This window comes from Carassius auratus, chromosome 30 (genome assembly GCF_003368295.1).
Source record: "Carassius auratus strain Wakin chromosome 30, ASM336829v1, whole genome shotgun sequence".
Classification (NCBI taxonomy): domain Eukaryota; kingdom Metazoa; phylum Chordata; class Actinopteri; order Cypriniformes; family Cyprinidae; genus Carassius; species Carassius auratus.
Window position 1 is genome coordinate 12,470,522 of NC_039272.1, and position 18,296 is coordinate 12,488,817.

General features: G+C 36.2%; 1 protein-coding gene across 1 annotated transcript in view; it reads left to right on the plus strand.

Annotated features, from left to right (window-relative positions):
* Positions 1 to 1,928: 1,928 nt before the first annotated feature.
* Positions 1,929 to 18,296, plus strand: part of LOC113049241 (integrin beta-4-like) — a 32,124-nt gene continuing 15,756 nt past the window's right edge. The window contains exons 1-23 of the mRNA XM_026211412.1: positions 1,929 to 2,415; positions 4,579 to 4,663; positions 7,436 to 7,518; positions 8,257 to 8,355; positions 8,463 to 8,667; positions 9,376 to 9,472; positions 9,552 to 9,723; positions 9,847 to 10,110; positions 10,243 to 10,332; positions 10,418 to 10,540; positions 10,978 to 11,145; positions 11,236 to 11,312; positions 11,398 to 11,597; positions 11,782 to 11,885; positions 12,562 to 12,657; positions 13,029 to 13,158; positions 13,262 to 13,387; positions 13,503 to 13,609; positions 14,083 to 14,116; positions 14,214 to 14,408; positions 14,800 to 14,900; positions 15,001 to 15,059; positions 15,887 to 15,910. Coding sequence (XP_026067197.1) covers positions 4,585 to 4,663; positions 7,436 to 7,518; positions 8,257 to 8,355; positions 8,463 to 8,667; positions 9,376 to 9,472; positions 9,552 to 9,723; positions 9,847 to 10,110; positions 10,243 to 10,332; positions 10,418 to 10,540; positions 10,978 to 11,145; positions 11,236 to 11,312; positions 11,398 to 11,597; positions 11,782 to 11,885; positions 12,562 to 12,657; positions 13,029 to 13,158; positions 13,262 to 13,387; positions 13,503 to 13,609; positions 14,083 to 14,116; positions 14,214 to 14,408; positions 14,800 to 14,900; positions 15,001 to 15,059; positions 15,887 to 15,910 — 2,633 coding nt within the window. The 5' untranslated portion in view covers positions 1,929 to 2,415; positions 4,579 to 4,584. The remainder of the gene's footprint in view (positions 2,416 to 4,578; positions 4,664 to 7,435; positions 7,519 to 8,256; positions 8,356 to 8,462; positions 8,668 to 9,375; positions 9,473 to 9,551; positions 9,724 to 9,846; positions 10,111 to 10,242; positions 10,333 to 10,417; positions 10,541 to 10,977; positions 11,146 to 11,235; positions 11,313 to 11,397; positions 11,598 to 11,781; positions 11,886 to 12,561; positions 12,658 to 13,028; positions 13,159 to 13,261; positions 13,388 to 13,502; positions 13,610 to 14,082; positions 14,117 to 14,213; positions 14,409 to 14,799; positions 14,901 to 15,000; positions 15,060 to 15,886; positions 15,911 to 18,296) is intronic.

Below are 18,296 nucleotides of genomic sequence, written 5' to 3' on the forward strand. Positions count from 1 at the left end.
GCAAATCAAACTTGTCTGTAATACTTTAAGTGTTTTTAAAACCGCGCTATACTGTTGGCAGACGTTTTGTGCTTAATGGGTGGTCGGATTTGCTAAGAGAAACCTTGAGAGAAATGGTTTTGACCGCTGAAGGGGGGAAATAATATTTGTTTTATTTGTAGAAGTGCTTGTTTGTGTTCTGATGAGTTCACCATCCTGCCAAGAAAGATTACCATGGTAAATTGATATTAGTCACTTGTCTTCAGCAATTGATCCTGAAAGCTTAGAATGATTAAGGCATGCGTTTTTCTTTTAAAGGAAGCAAAATTCCGAGAGAGGACAAACATGTTTTATGAACTGGCATCTAACATAAAATTAAATACCAAATAAGCAATTAGTTTTTTTTATGTATTTTGTTGAAGGCTATTTATTTTGGTATTAGTGTTTATTACTATAAAATTGATAAATTACAAAATATTTAACAGTAATTTAACAATAAACAGTATTTATTCATGACTCAAATTTTGGTTGCAAAACGTCTTTATGACCTTTTGAGGTTGACACTCAATAATTAAAAAGAAAACAAAATACATTTTCATTTTGTACACTGTGAGAGATGATTTTAGCAGGATTGCATCAGTAACAACAACAATAACTGGCAACTTTACCATAGGTGATTGTTTTTGGTTGGAAAGGGAAATCCTGAGAGGGATGTTCTTGACCATAAATTATATTTATTTTGAAAATTGTGTCCAAAATTTCAGAAGATAGTACACAAAAAATGATATATTTGTTCATTAAATGCACAAACATGTAATATTTGTCACTTATTGCCGATTAATTTGTGCTAATTTGTGCAACCTGTATGAATTCAGTGTTTATAAACAAAAGAAGGTTGAATATGAATTGTTGAATATGAAGGCCAGAAATAATGCTTCATGTACATTAATTTAAAGAAATGATCTAAAAGAAAGCATGTGAGGAAATGCAGTTGGAACTTTTCTGATGTCCGGCAGACAGAAATGGCAATAACAGCAGTTAATCTTGTTCACAGGTAATTCCTGAGGGACAGCTGTACCACACACTTCCCTTTCTAATGTTACACTGCGTGCCAGGCTTTTTGATTGTTACTCAGGGAAGCATACACCTTGTTTCTGACTGAGTTCTGTCTGTCTGTCTGTCTAACTGTCTATCATTTGCCTGTCTGTCTATCAGTCATTTAGCTGTTTTATTCTTCTAATTGCTCCATCTTTTTGTCTCTTGCTCGTTATATCTGTTTTTCAGTTGTTCTGTCTGTTTTTCTATAATTTAAGTTCCATCTATCTATCTATCTGTCTGTCTGTCTGTCTGTCTGTTGATTGTTCTATTGTTATATCTATCATTCTGTCTGTTCTATGGCTCTGTCTGTTAATATATCTGTCTTGTCTATACCTATCTATCAATCATTCTGTCTTTTTATCAATCATTCTATCATTATATTTATCGTTTATATTCATGTGATCTATAAGTTGTAAATCAAGGTCTTTCTGGAAACTTTTGCTTTGTTCCTGCTCCACAGGAGTGCATGTTTTCACCTCTCTCTCTCTCTCCTTCTACCCATTTCTTCACTGTATTTCTAGCTTCCTTACTTTTTCTATTCCCTCTTGTATTAGGGCACATTTTAGTGGCAGTGACATTTGAAAGACTTAAAAGGCAATGCTCTGTGTGAGCTGTTGAGTTCATTTGAGTGTGTGAAGCCTGTCAGATTGTTTGATATGCATATATCTGAGTTTAGTTGGTCGCTTTCCATCGTCTTAAAGTGTGACGAGGCACGTGTTCATGTGTGTACCTGTGTATCCATGTGCAGAAATGAGTGTGGCAGTGATTCTTTTGTACCCCGCAGGCAATAAATCTGCCTGGCACCTTCCTTTGCAAGGGCAGGGTTTCTTGACTCTTTCCCTCTCTCTCTCACTCTTTTCCTCTCCCCCTCGGAGAGGAGCTCTGGCCTGTCATTCTCAAATCCACACAGGTGAGGGTGCTGCTAAAGGAATGTGCAGAGAGCGAGTGAGCAAAGGACAGAAAGAACGGTGGAGCGATCTTGTGGACTATCAAAGCCAGCGGAAGAAAGCAACGGTGTTGCCTGTGACCCACCTGAACAGCTTGAGCAAAAGAGGAGGGACCAGACACACATTCACTCTTAAACACAAGTCGTCTCTGGGGGGGAATATTCAGTCGATTGTGCACTGCCCCAAGTGGGGTAGGAAGGGAACTTTTTCCTGCAAGCACAAATAGTTTCCCTGTTGTTTGGATTTGTGAAGAAACAGGTGGAAAGCAGGTTATTTTCCCTCTTCGGTTAATCATTGGAAACAAGAGAGAGAATTAAGGGTTTTCTTTTAGAGAACTTTGCTGTTTGTTGTTGGGCTCTGGGACTTGGATTGGGAAACAACAAACTAAGAGGTTTGTGAGATCAACAATCTTTTTGCAAAGCCTCAAAGTCATGCATGTATTTAAGGCTCTTTTTTATCTCTGCTTCCCCTTTCCTCTTTACTTGCTTGTCTCTTTTTGTTTGTCTTGTTTTTCAGCTGATGTTTGTGGCTGGCGAAATCAATATATATATATATATATATATATATATATATATATATATATATATATATATATATATATATATATATATATATATATATATATTTCTTAATCACTTTGTTTTAGGCCTTTAAATTGTGCACACTACTATTCAGCTGGTTCTGTTTTTGATCTTCTAAAATATGTCCACTAAATCTTTATGAACGTATATGAGAGATAAAAAGAAAGTGCTGGTTGTTTTCACTTTTGCAAAAGAGTGTCTGAAGCTGCATCATTCATTTTCAGTTGTTCATTTTGATTTGAATGTTGTTCGGTGGTGTTATGCATTTGTAACCATTCACATCTGTGTCTGGATCATTCTGTATGTATATATATCGTGACTATTAGGTTTCATTATGGTATTTAATGTCATTATTATTCTCACATTGATTTACATTTAGTTGAATTTGTGTTTAGCTTTACTGAGTTAGAAGAAATTTGCTCTAAATAAGTTGTTCCTCAAAGTTTCACTGATGCAAAAAGTCTGTATGACTAAGCCTGATTTAAATGCCCATTTATGAGTTTAGCACAGGCCCAATCAAATTCACAATAGCATGCTGTTTAGGTCTCAGGAGCAGTAATATTTCTATGTGATTTGAGTTTTCTCTCATCCTGGAGCGAAATTCCAGCGATGTTGGTCAAAATATGAACTTGAAGAGTTATATATGAATGTAAAGTTGAAGGATGTGTGAACACTAGGTTTAAGCAACATGTTTTGTTTTCTTGGATTATACTGTTTTGTGTATTTTGGTGGTTTAGGGGAAGGTTTTGAGGGATAAAATTTGTAATTTCAATTGAACATGAAACACTTATTTAAAGAATGTAAAAAAAAAAAATAATTGTATTTAAATTGTGTAGTTAGTGATTTTTATGCCATAGGATATATTAAAATTTACATATTCAAAGTACCTGAACAAGTACCTGAATTAGAAACTTGATGGATTTTGCAAACCTGCAGTCAGTTCAGCACCAGCTGCTACTACAAGTAATAAGTTTCACCAAACCAAATTTTGCAAGATTAGCAGACAGTGCAGATGGATGTGTTCAGGGAATGTGTTTTGTGTCCTGGATAGAGCTTAGCAGGATAGAACAAAATGCAGGGCTTCAAAATAAAAAAATGAAAAAAATGCTGCAAAAAAGAAAAGAAAAAACTATTTAAAAAAAAAAAAAAACCAGTGAGAAGTGACGCAGTGTCAGTCTGGTGCATATAGTATGTGCGTTGACACATTTAAGAATGTGTCCTGATTCTAATCAGCATGTATTGGTAAGGGATTAAATTAATAAATGTATATAATTTTATTAATTACAAAAGGTATATATCAATTGAAAGTTATTTTAAATTATGCACAATAAAATATTATATTAGAAAATGAGACTAAAGTATAATACACAAAAATATATATACAGTATATGAAAAGTTGTTCTCAAACTTTCCACTGTTTTTCTCCCAGTGTCAGTGTGCATCTGTAGAGGATATGAGAGGAATTCCTGAGGAATCATTGGTCTGTTCCTCCTCTTCGCTGTCCTCCTCTTCCTAACAGATTTATGGGGGGTGAAATGGGCTCAACTTTTATTTGATGTTTTCAGGGAGAAAAAAAGGGAGTGAGTAAAAAGCAAGAGAAAAGTGGATTGGATTTCTGCTTCTGTTTTATTTATTTAAGCGCAGATGTAACAGCTGAGATGCATGCAATTCTCCTGTAGATTAGATAAGTGTACGGTAGTTGTAATGGACAATAGACACACACAAACATGCTGTTATTTCAAGTGAATGTCCACTGCAGTGTGTCTGGTCATTATGAGGTTTTTGCTGAATGTATTGTGGTGTTTACCAAGGCACATGTCTCGCATGCCTTGAATTACTCAGTTCAGTTATGATCAGTTTTTTTTTTGGTGTGTATCTCTGTATGCATTCATGTGTATCTGTGTGGCATCTGTTCACTATGTTTAACCTCATGTTAAATGTGTGATCTTGCTATTGTTGTATTTATGTTTCAGACTGAAATGGGAGGATGGGCGCTGCATCTCGCTGTGGGGATCTACGTTCTCATGCTCGCTGTGACAGCCAGCCATGCTAATGAGGGTGGGAACATCAACTCTTCTTAAGCCCCTTAAACCTCAAATCTCATTTACAAACACTTTTACTTATGAAGCAATGCTAAGTCCGTTAAAACACCAGATTACTTTCTGCTGACTGTAATCATTAATGATAAACAATATATATGATAACATTTGGGGTGATGTTTTGTTTGCTAATACTGTGAAGTACAGTTTTAACTGTCCAAATACTTTGCATGCTATATTTATATATATATATATATATATATATATATATATATATATATTAGGGGTGTAACGATACGCGTATTCGTATTGAACCGTTCGGTACGAGGCTTTCGGTTCGGTACGCGGTACGCATTATGTACCGAACGGTTCGTTGGACTAATTAATTAAATTTGGAAAATAAAAAAGGTGTGTGAAATATAATGTTATGCGTTCAACAAGGTAGCCCAATAACCCAAACGACGTAACAGGCAATGCCCCTGACACCCCCGAAGAAAAAAAAACACCAACTTATATGTTTATGTTAGGCTACTCAGTCAGGCGCTCGCTCACTCAGTACGCGCTGAAGGCTCGGTACGGAGCCCCGCACGTCACCTGTAGGAGAGAAAAAACATCAATCCGTGGCGACGGTTTTGCAATCCGTCCCCTCAGTTTATAAACCGTGCTCATGAATTAATAAACTGTTCACTCGGTTTAACAAATCGTACCCAGGATTAACAAACCGTGCCCACGAATTCCCAGTCCGTGCGTTTAGATTGTGTAAACCGTACCCTCGGTTTTTGAATCCGTACCCACGAATTCATAATCCGTGCGCACGCTTTCGCAATCCGTTCCCTCGGATTTGAAAACTGACACGCATTTTACACTTAACAGTGAAACATGCATCTAACTCCGGCAGGTGGGGTGAGGTGGGTGGAGCTTAGTATAATAAAATCACAAAAATAAGTCTTCATGTTAAGAAAGAATTGTACACAAGCATTTCCAAAACTGTCCAAAGGTTATTTAAAAATAAAGCAATTCACAAATTATTTTATGACAAATATTTTTACTGTCTTGTACTCATTTATTTAGCCTACAAATTAAAATTATAAAAAATAACTTTATTTTTATTTGTATCATTATTATATATTATTAAACAGGTTATGCATAAGAATCTTTTATCCAAAATAACTTACAAAAGAGGAAAAAATTACTCCAGAGTCAGTCACAATGCCAGGTTTATTGCACAATAATAATCAAGTGCTATTATAGATTATCAGCAATTGAACAAGATTTTAATGCGCATCTTTCTTATTAAATCTTTGTATTCCACCTCGTACTACACTTGATAGAGAATCACTTAAGACACTTTGCTGTAAACCTATTCCACATAATAATATTCAATAAAACTGTATGTTAACACGTAGGAGTTTGCTGCATGAATCCGTGAGTACGGTTTACAAATCCGAGGGAACGGATTGCGAAAGCGTGCGCACGGATTATGAATTCGTGGGTACGGATTCAAAAACCGAGGGTACGGTTTACAAAATCTAAGTGCACGGATTGGAAATTCGTGGGCACGGTTTGTTAATCCGTGGGCACGATTTGTTAAATCGAGTGAACAGTTTATGAATTCGTGAGTACGGTTTATAAACTGAGGGGACGGATTGCAAAACCGTCGCCACGGATTGCTTTTTTTTCTCCTACAGGTGACGTCCCGGGCTCCGTATACGGACATCACCGCAGCGAATGGTGCATTTACGTTATAGCCGCGGATATGAGACCTTACTCTGTAGTGGAAAACGCAGGTTTTAAGAACATGCTTAATGTAATTGAGCCCCATTACAATATTCCTTCACGAGCCCATTTCAGACAGACCGTAATTCCTGCTTGTTCCAAAAAACATAAGCCCAAATAGAGAACCAATTGAGTAAAAACACACTAAATATAAAGAGTTATAGAGTTCCATATAAAAAGAGTTACATCTTTGTATTTGTTCATAACCACTACAACAATATTACATTTAATTTTTTTAAAAAAATTTATAAGGAGCTATTTTTGTTTTATACAGTATGCTGCTAAGAAAACACCATAGAAGATGGGTAAAGAATAGCTCCATCATTGTTCAATGTAAAAAAAAACACATACTTTGTTAGTTTTAATAAATAAAACATTTTTAAAAAAATCAAGGAAATTTATCTGCCAATTTTTTCTTTTTGCTGTATCTAAAACGTACCGAACCGTACCGAACCGAACCGTGACATCAGTGTATTGAACCGAACCGAACCGTGAATTTTGTGAACCGTTACACCCCTAATATATATATATAAATGTATATGTGTGTATATATATATGTATATGTGTGTATATGTAATTTCACTAAATAATAAAACGTCAGGTCCAGTATAATTTATTTTAAATAATAACTGTACGGTTCACCTTTTTAAGCAAAAAAAAGTTTATTAGGATATTTAAATGATAAAACAATAGATGTATGGTTAAAAATAACAACAGAAAGATAATTTGTAGTTTTCATTGGAACAAGACCATGATTTTGGTATGAACATTAGGAGAACTGACTTCATACAGGTATATTCACTAAATATAAAAAGTTGGTTTAAAGTTATAGCAAAAATTGTTTAGAAAAACTGAATTAATTCAGAGGAAATCTCTAAATGTTTTATTTAAAGCAGTGAAATTCAACGGTTTCCCAAATATGTAACACTAAGAAGACCAAAACATTTAAAGCCAACTTCAGGGAAGACATAATTATCTTTGTTATTTGCTGAATATGCTTTTTTGCGATACACAGTGAACCGCTGTACTGCTGCCGGGGCAAAAACCTGCTCAGAATGTATCCAGATCGGACCAGGATGTGCTTACTGCCCTGATGAGGTGAAACTCACTGATCCTCATGCTGAAGAATGAATTGATGTTTTATGTGTTTGATGTGTTTTCTCAATTAGTCTATATGATGTTTTGATCCAGAGGGTCTGTTGAAGAGTATTAACTCATTTACAAATCTAAACCGAAATGTTAAATGTTAGTGATTAGAAATGTCCAACATTCATTCAAACAACAATGTCATTATTCAATTTCAAGTATGATACACTACCGCATTTTTAAACAGTGATTTGAGCAGTTCTTCTCAAATGAACTTTAATAATATACTGTACACTACCATTCAAGAGCATGGGGTCTGTACTGTTTTTTGTTTTTGAAATCAGTCGTTTTTTTTTTGGTAACCGAGACTGCATTTATTTGATCAGATATACAGTAAAAATAGTAATATTGTGAACTATTGTTATGGTTTATATTCCCAGTCTTCAGTGTCACATTAACCTACATAAGTCATTTGAATTTACTAATTTTTGTTGCTCAAAAAACATTTATTATTATTATTTTGTGCTTCAGGTTTCTTGGATGAATAAAGTTCAAAAGAACAGCATTTATTTGAAATATATTTTTTTTACATTATACATGTCTTTCAACCAGTACTGTGTTTTATTTCACTGCCCCCACCTTAATGTCTCCTATGGTTTCTGGTTATTTGTATGTAGTATATAAAACCTATTGTAGCTGTATGACCGCAGTTGTGTCATTTCTTTCATTTGTATGTTTTTTTCTCTTCAGATATTCGAGTATGAACGTTGTGACCTGAAGGAAAACTTGGAGGCCCGTAAATGTAGTAGACATATGGTAACAATTGAGAGCAGCAGTAAAACCTTAAAGGTTTGTTATATCAGAATCCTGTCCCTCCCTTTAGTTATATTTCCATATCATGGATTCATGTCTGTTTATGCATTAATGTGTCTTTGTGCCTTTGTTGTGTTTTTCAGAATGCGACTATTAATAAGTCACTAACGTACTCTCAGGTGGCCCCTCAGCAAATGAGCATGACGCTTCTCCCCGGGGAGGAGAGGGAGGTGGAGATGGAGGTGTTTGAACCAGCCCATGGCCCTCTGGACCTCTACATCCTCATGGACTTCTCACATTCTATGTCTGATGATCTGGACAAATTGAAGAGTATGGGAAACCAGCTGGGTGAGCAAGGAGGGCGGTGTATCATAGCGGTTAGATGTGGGCTGGGAACGGTTGTAATTTGGGTTGGGCGTTATATTTGTGATGGTTTGCTATGTAAAATTAAACACCACTGTGAATTTTGCAGTGAACTACAGTAGTAAACATGGTGTTAGAATTGGTGATTTAAGATGTGACTCAGTTTAAACTGGCTGTTTTAGTCATTTAAAAACAGTTTATTCTCATTCTGATTTAAAAGTTTGCTCTCGTCACTGTGAATAAAAACCCCACACGTGTGTGTGTGTGTGTGTATATATAGTACAGTATGTAGCCATTATAAAATCTTATTTTTAAATATTTGATATATTATGTATCGATCATTGCCACATGAAAAGGTCCATTGTAAAATAATGTCTCGGCTATCAAGCTATGCTGCACCAAGTGCATTTAAAGGATGTGTTCTAGCTATTTTTACATTGGCTGTTGTGTTATGTCTCACTGTTTCGTCTTGAGCCATGAGTGTTGCATTATTTAGATGGTGGGTCAAGTAAGTTCAACTTTTAAATACATATTTTGAGTCCCTTTCTGAATCCATTGCACATTGTCTGGCTGTTTGAACACAATTTTAGAAATTATACCACTTGGGCAAACTAGTTTTGGGTGCCGCAGTCATGAGTTGTTTGTTTTGAAACATTTTAATATGCATTCATTGTCTGATTTCACCCTATGTAGCTGAGCTTGTTGGAAAAATCTCTGACGATTACACAATCGGATTTGGCAAGTTTGTGGACAAAGTCACCGAGCCTCAGACTGACATGAGACCAGCTAAGTAAGAAGAATACAGTTACAGCACCATGCAGTTTGACTTTGTCTGCACATGCTCCTTTTATATGTTTTTCCTCTTAAAGATTAAAAGTGCCGTGGGCCAAAGCTGACCCTCCGTTTTCATTCCGTAATGTCATCACTCTCACAAAAAACATAGACACCTTTAAACAGAAGCTTGAGCAAGAGTGCATATCTGGCAACCTGGATGCCCCCGAGGGGGGGTTTGATGCCATCTTACAGGTTGCTGTCTGCCAGGTACTGAAATGTCTATTTTTAAGAAGCTAATTTGGTAGACAGAAGTGAAAAATTATTGCCATTTACAGTACTGTAAATGGCAAGTCTTATTACTACAGTATAACGTGTTTCTCATTTTCACAGGAACAAATTGGCTGGAGGGATGACAGCACTCACTTGCTTGTCTTCTCCACTGAATCAGCCTTCCATTATGAGGCAGACGGTGCCAATGTGCTCGCGGGCATCTTGGATCGTAACGATGAGCAATGCCATCTGACTTCAGATGGAAATTACACACATGATACTCGTCAAGACTACCCATCCATACCCACCATAGTGCGACTCCTGATGAAACATAACATCATCCCAATCTTCGCCATTACTAACCACTCCTATTCATACTACGAGGTTTGTATGCCTTTAAAAACTCATTTTTTTTGTCTCAATGACATAAGTGCATCATGTCTCCATTGAAAAGTTCTCAGAGACTACAATATAAGTCAGGTTTATATTGAGAATTATGATTTCCTTTGTTTGTAGAAACTCCAAGAATACTTCCCTATTGCTGAGCTAGGACTGTTACAAGAAGATTCCTCCAACATCTTGAACATTTTAAAAAATGCTTTTGAAGTAAATTTATTTTCATACCAAATACATTGCTGATATTTATTTATTTTTAATTTGATGTAACTTTTTTAAATAATTTTTTGAACAGAATATTCGTTCCAAGATCAGTATCCGTGCAGAGGACAGACCAAAGGCAGTGAAAGTCAACATACACTCTCAGTCTGGCACTTTTTCTGAATCTGGCAAATATAAAATCACACCAGGTGAAATTGTGAGTGCCTTTAACTTCTTTTTAATTTACAGCTTCGAATGTAGTCTCTCATGCACTTGCACAAGTGCCACTTGCCATTTCAAAAGGTAGCAAAAAGCATGACATTTATTTCCTGTCTTTATAAACATAATTTTAAATTATTTTTTTAATGTATTTAAATTTAATATATATATATATGTGTATATATATATATATATATATATATATATATATATATATATATATATATATATATATATATATATATATATATATATATATATATATAATTTATTTTTTTAGTTTAATTTATTGAAATATTGAATGTAATTTATTACATATCCAACAGAAAACAAGATGCATGCTGGTTGCTGGAATTAAAAAAAAACACTATTTAACTCTTTAAAATATGAAAACCTTGTCGTAAAGACACTGATTCAACTTTTCTCTCTGTAAAGGGTAAATTTACAGTCAGTCTGAAGGCTCTTACTCATGTGGGAGAGCAGCATGTTTGTAAAGCCAACCAGGCTGACCGGGCTGGAGCCTTAAGAGTCAAACCAACCACATTTAGCTCCGCCCTCAGAATCAAGACCGAAGTGCTCTGTCATACATGTGACTGCGAAAAGGTACAGTAGGTCTGCTACCTCTTTATAACGCTTCTCCTGTTCTGCATGTTCATTTAAAATCTTACACCACTGTTTTACCTTTAACATCAGACTCCGGTTAAAAATGCAGCGCGCTGTAACGGCCAAGGAGATCTTGTCTGTGGGAAATGCCAGTGTTCTGATGGATGGTAGTATTGATATTTAAGTCTTTTGATATCTTTGATTTGTGCCCATTATATTGCAGTCCATAACCCCGTTTCTTGCCTCTTGTAGGCAAGGCCCTTTCTGTAACTGTTCAGAGGTCTCCACGGACTCAGACAAGTGCATCGAACCTGGGAAGAACGAGTCTTGCTCGGGCAGAGGAGACTGCATGTGTGGGACCTGTATGTGCTATAACCCATTCCAGTTTGAAGGGCCCTTCTGCCAGTTTGACAAATCTCAGTGCCAGAGATTTGGTGGATTTCTCTGTAATGGTTAGTGAAATGATTTTTCGATTTTAATATTCCAGTAATATATCCCGAATTTAATTTGAGAGATGAAAGAAAAACAGGCTATACAGTCATTTGATAAGGTTGTATTAGGAGCAGACATGCTTTGATGTGGTGTTGTAATCCAGTTTCAGGGTTAGTGACCTTTCACCTTTCTTTGCAACAACAGATCGTGGAAGCTGCAGTATGGGCAGATGTGTTTGTACACCGGGATGGACTGGAGATGCCTGTGAATGCTTCAGCGGCAAAAAATTATGTCTGGACAGCAAAGGGGTAATGCTCACAAAATTATAAAAGTCACTATGCTAGCACGCTACTGTTAAAAAAATGTAGGGTTAAGATTTTGCTTTTTCAAAATATAATTAAAATAGAAAACAGTTATTTAAAATTGTAGTAATATCATGTATCACATTATGATTTTATATGTATGTGACGTGACATTCAGCCAAGTATGGTGACCCATACTCAGAATTTGTGCTCTTCATTTAACCCATCCGAAGTGAACACACACACACACACTGTGAACACACACCCGGAGCAGTGGGCAGCCATTTATGCTGCGGCGCCCGGGGAGCAGTTGGGGGCAAGGGCACCTAAGTCGTGGTATTGAAGATGGAGAGAGAACTGTACATGAATTATATATAATTTTTTTTTTGTATTTTTTATACAAAATAAATATTTATTCTATTTTCAATTAAAATAGATGGTGTCATTTACTGGTGGTAGATGCTGATTGTTGAAGCACATTAGCTACATCAAACTGAAACTGATGTTTTTCCGTAAAATTTTATATGATTTTCTCTAAATCATAGCAGAGTAGAGCCGAACCCATCTGTCACAGATATGGTGATAGTCAAGGAGTTCCATTTCACTCATAACTCAGTTTTGATAAATGTGTCTAGGTAAAACACAGTTCTGTGTATAATACAATTGTTCGTCTGTTTTGTAGGGCATCTGTAATGGCCTTGGTGAGTGCAAATGTGGTCATTGTGAGTGTGCAAAATCTGGAATCCCACTGAGCCCCACTTGTGAAGCAAACTTCCAGGTACGACTATGATGGGTGTGTGTGTACTTAACCATATTTTGGGGACAAATTTTGTACCAAAAAGTGAATTAAACCCGACAAAATCTCCAAAAACTTCCCTTTGGGGATGTCCTCCTTTGTAAAACTGGTATAAAAATAAAGTAAACAAAGTTATTTTTTGAAAATGTACAAATTCTGAAAGTTTTCTGTATGGGGTTGGGTTGGTGTAGGGCGATAGAAAATACAGTTGGTACGGTATAAAAACCATTACGCCTATGGAATGTCCCCATTTAGATAGCCAAGTAAACGTGTGAATATGTCCGTCTATCTGTATTTTTTACTTTGCATGTTAATTAGTTCTGTCCTGATACCAACTGTCTCTCATAATGCAGCAACTACTGGGTATATGTGAAGGCAAGAGGAGCTGCGTTCAGTGCCAGGCTTGGAACACCGGAGAGAGAAAAGGACGGAAATGCAATAAATGTCCCTTTAAAATCATCATGGTGGAAGAGCTCGAAGACAGTACGGCATCAGATCTTAATTTATATTAAAAGACATAGCTCTACTCATGGATTTGTTTATGGATGGATGAAACAACGATGGGTTGATTTATTTGTGTAAACAGATAACAAAGTAATAGAGACGTGCAGTTTCCGTGATGAAGATGATGACTGCAATTATCACTACACTGTGAATTATCCATTAAACATCACAGACAAAGAACACCACGTCCTAGTAAAGAAAAAGAAAGGTAAGATATACACAAATATTAATTGTACTACTACTTAGACTGTATTTCTAGCTCTTGAACAAGAGTGTGGTGAGCAAAACGTGTTAAACTAACTGATTGTTTCTCTGTGTATCAGATTGTCCACCTGCAGGTTTTCTGTGGTTGATTCCTCTTATTATGTTTCTGATGCTGTTGCTTGGTTTGCTTTTGCTCTGCTGCTGGAAATACTTCACCTGTTGCAAGGTAGATATACACATCTTAATATTTTATTTTTTTATTTTATTTTTTTGTTTTACAAATCAGCATATCCCCACAAGTCCTGAAAAGGAAGTGTTGTCAAAATGTGTATAACTAAGAAAAGAGAACAGAAAAAAGGGAAAGGGGAAAAAAACACACCTTCCCATAACAGAGGCAACATGAGTTTCCAGTGTCAAGTTATTTTAAGTTGTCAGTGAAACTGAAAATACTGCTCAGGTGATGATAAATGATTAAGAAAAAAGCAATAAGATGTCTTGTTGCTTGTCTTGTTTGCAGTATACACATCATAAAGGTTCTTTTTTGCTTTGATTCTGTTGCGTTGGACAGCATTTTTCACTTTCTTTAAAACAACCCGTTACGGTACATGATGCTTAAAACATGTTGTGTTCAGGTGGTTAGGATGTGGTGTAGTAATGTTATATCCAAGCTGATTAACATGTGCAGTCTGTCCCCGACAGGCGTGTCTTGCTCTTCTCCCATGCTGTGGCAGAGGTAATAATTTTTCTCTCTGTTACACTTCAGTTACATTCTACAGAGATCAGTGGGAACAGATTTACTGTATTGTTTTTAATGTGTTTGTGATTGGCAGGTCGTACTGTGGGATTCACAGAAGACCACTACATGCTACGTCAGTCTTTGTTGACCAGTGATCATTTGGAGACCCCAATGGTGCGGACCGGCCCACCCAAGAGCACAGACATTGTGCGTTGGAAAGTGATGGACAATGTGCATCGAGGACCAAACCACCCACAGAACCAAATCAAACCCAACCCCAAAGAGATCAGTGAGTCTAGACTGACAATATTAAAGTAATAGTTCACCCCAAAATCTAAATTATTGCCATTCCACACCTCTGTGTCTGTCTTTCTATTGTGGAACACATAAAAAAATATGTTTTGAAAAATGTTTCTGTACAATGAAGGTAAATGGGGTCCAAAACAACAATGGACCCCACTGACTTTCATCCATTGGATTGGTAAAAATGATCAAAATATATTTTTTTTTTGTGCTCCACGGGTGAAAGAAAGTCATACAGGTTTGGAATGACATGAGTGAAGTAAATTATGACAGAATTAAAATTTTCGGGTGATCTATCCTTTTTTTTTTTTTACTAATCTTCATGCTTGTTTAGCTTGTATTTATATTCTTTCATCCCTCTGTATTTTTCTTCATAGTTCAGTACCCTATCTCTCTTCGTCTGAACCGGCAATATTCAGAAACTCTATCCAAAGAGTCTCGGGACACAAACAAGCTCAGACAAGAAGTTGAGGACAACGTAAATGCCCCCCAATCACCATAAAAAAAAAAAATGAAACAACTTATTGCACATGAACCGTCATGCCTGACTGTTAATGTCTCTTTGTTTTCATAAACAGCTCAATGATGTGTTCCTGCAGATCCCTGGAGCACAGAGAGTGCAAAAGTCTATGTTCAGGTGAGAAGTAGCTCTCAATAGGCTTGTGTAAGATTAGCAAAATCTGCGCAGAAGTGATCACCGCGAGATGCATGCCGGTTAGAAAAGTGTCCGAGTTACGTCCGACTTTCTCTGATGTCATGCTGACATGTGCCAAAAAAGCTCTTGCGGCGGCTGTGTCCAATTGTGCAGTCGAAAGCAGTTGCTCTCCACCGATTGTGCTGATCGAAAGTATGATGGGAGACAACTGACTGACAACAACTGTGATGCTGCATTCTCTTCTAAAATATTAAATTTTTTCATCTGATTTCATGTGATTATGTATTTCAATTATGCATAAATGTGCCCAAACACTGACAGTGTGATCTCTGTGTGTGATATGAGATTGTTATCATATTTCTATAAAAATCTAAAATATGTGTTTGTATTAAAATAAATATGGAAGATAAATACACCTTTCGTATGGAATTAAATAGCAAGCACTTGATGAATGAGTGTCATTCATCATATTTATTTTCATATAAAAGCAACAGAACTGGAAATATATCATGTTTATTAGCAACACAGCATGTGAGTGAGAATAACATGATATCCTGCTTTGGTCTCGTAGGTATCTGTTGCACTTCGAGAGCTCAGAAGTGTCGATCTAGACTGTGCTTATTTCACTCCTCCCCTCACTGCAGCCGCCTAATCTTGCCTACATTTCAGGCGAGGCGAGGCACATCTCAAACAAGCCTAGTGACTCAATAAAATTGGTGTGGCTGTGCCTCGTGGGCTGTTTTTCTAAAGTTGGATGAGGCTCAGATTTTGACATGCGTCTGAATGTACTTTTATTTTTTTTCCCTCAGGACACAAATAAATTCTGGAAAGAGGTACTGTAGCTACAGCTGAACTAGCATTGACAAAATACTGTATGTCACATTAATTCTGAGTTTATTAATTAGGGTAAATCTCACAAAACATTTTATTATACAAATATTAAAGGGGTGGTTGATTGCGATTTCACATTTTTTAATGTTAGTTAGTGTGTAATGTTGCTGTTTGAGCATAAACAATATCTGCAAAGTTACGACACTGAAAATTCAGTGCAAACAGAGATATCATCTTTTAAAATGACGGCAGTTTAATGCCTACAAAAACGGCTCGTAGGGACTACAACAAGCTACTTCTTGGGTATGTGACGTAATAAACCAAGAAATGAATATAAACCCCGCCCCTGGAAACATGCAACAAAAGTAGCAAGGCCATATTGTGCTGCTTTAGAGAAGAGTAAGAGTTGTTGCCATGTCGTAAACACTAGGGGTATGTGCATAAAAAAATATATTAATATATGAATCGAGATTCTGTCTTTTAATGATTCTGATGGATTTACAAGTTTCAAAATAAATTTTCTAAAGCAGCTCTATTCTTTGAGCCGCTCTTCTTTGCACACGCTTTGCTCTGCATCTCTCTCTCTCTCAGATCATCAGCTCACCAGCTCAGCTTCAACAATGAACTGTTCCAATTGTACACTTTGTATAGAGAGACAGATATTTTTCACATAGCGCATGCAGTTTCCATGCTGTATTATATTAATACGAATAAAACTGTGTATTAAAAGCTGACTTATGCTGTTATTTGTAAATGCAACTGCTTATTTAAAAGTATGAGACAACAACAAACAAAAAACATACTGTACCATTAAGAGCCGTGCTTGCACAGGTTATGCACGATCCTCTTCAGTAATATCCTCTGCATTTCATTTGTGCTCAAATTGATAAGCAATGTTGATGACGTCATTGTTTACAATACAATCTGAGCACATGTGGCTGAGCTGAGGGGCGTGACGTTTTCACACGCACTGGCGGTTTAGCAAATCACAGAACACTGGTCCAGCTGACCAATCTGAGCCCATCATGTTTTTCTGTGGGAGGGGCTTCAAAAAAACCAGGAATTCATCAGTGTTTATCAGAGAAGTACGGAAGTTCTAAGCGGCCATGCATTATAATATTTTTTCTTCTTGTTTTCTCGTTATAACGACTTAATTTTCTCGTTATCTCGACATAAAGAAGTTCATTTTCTCGTTATAACGACTTCATTTTCTCGTTTTCTCGACATAACGAAGTTCGTTTTCTCGTTATAACGAATTAATTTTCTCTAAGAAGTTACAAAACTGCGCCAGCAGGTGGCACTATAGACCTGAATATAACTGATGCGGTGTTGTACACTGTCCACTTTACTGTACGCGGACCTTCCTCGTGATCGCTATAATTTGTGCAGTCTTCATTACTGACATTTAATTAATTCATTAATGTTAAATGCTTGAATCAATATGAACATTTTGTGTATTAAGTTCCTGCTAGATGCATGAGTTTCACCAACGCGTTCTGTACCATAAAATAACTGCTTATCAAAACCAAGGTTGACATCACTGTATTCTGTTTATCTACAGTAGGACGGGATTTAACGATGTAGGCTGATGTGCTTCTTTTCCTTATTACTAATCTTTATTGTTAACCATATTGATGAGAAATGTGATATATATGTAAAATCCATAGGCTAATTCAATTCAGTTTTGTTCTATAATGTTGTAATCGTTTTTTTCTACACACACACACACACACACACTACACGTAGTTCTACACATGGACGCTCTTTTCAAACAGAAGCTTGTAACACACATGATATCTGCCACATCATATAATGACTACTACAAATTACAAATTATATATAATTTTATTTCAAATAAAGGGAAAATGAAAAGTGAGTTTAATCCAAGCAGCTCTAATTTCGCGGTGTTGCCATTTAAACATGTTAATTACAAAAACAAAACGTTCGTTGTATTGTCTCTGGAAAAATCAACAGTGATTGATCAGCCTTTATGTACAGTATTGTAGACCTTATTACCTAGGCGAAACTAAATTTGCTGAAATATAGGCTACAGTAAGAGCGCCTGCATGGTTGTCCATCAGATGCCTGTCAAAGTTGAGTTCGTTACTATAGCAACAGTAAAACTGTCATATGTCGTTATGATGAGAAAACAAACTTTTGTTATGTCGAGATAACGAGAAAAATAAGTCGTTATAACGAGAAAACGAACTTCGTTATGTCGAGATAACGAGAAAAATAAGTCATTATAACGAGAAAACGACTTTCGTTATGTCGAGATAACGAGAAAAATAAGTCGTTATAACGAGAAAACGACTTTCGTTATGTCGAGATAACGAGAAAAATAAGTCGTTATAACGAGAAAACGAACTTCGTTATGTCGAGATAACG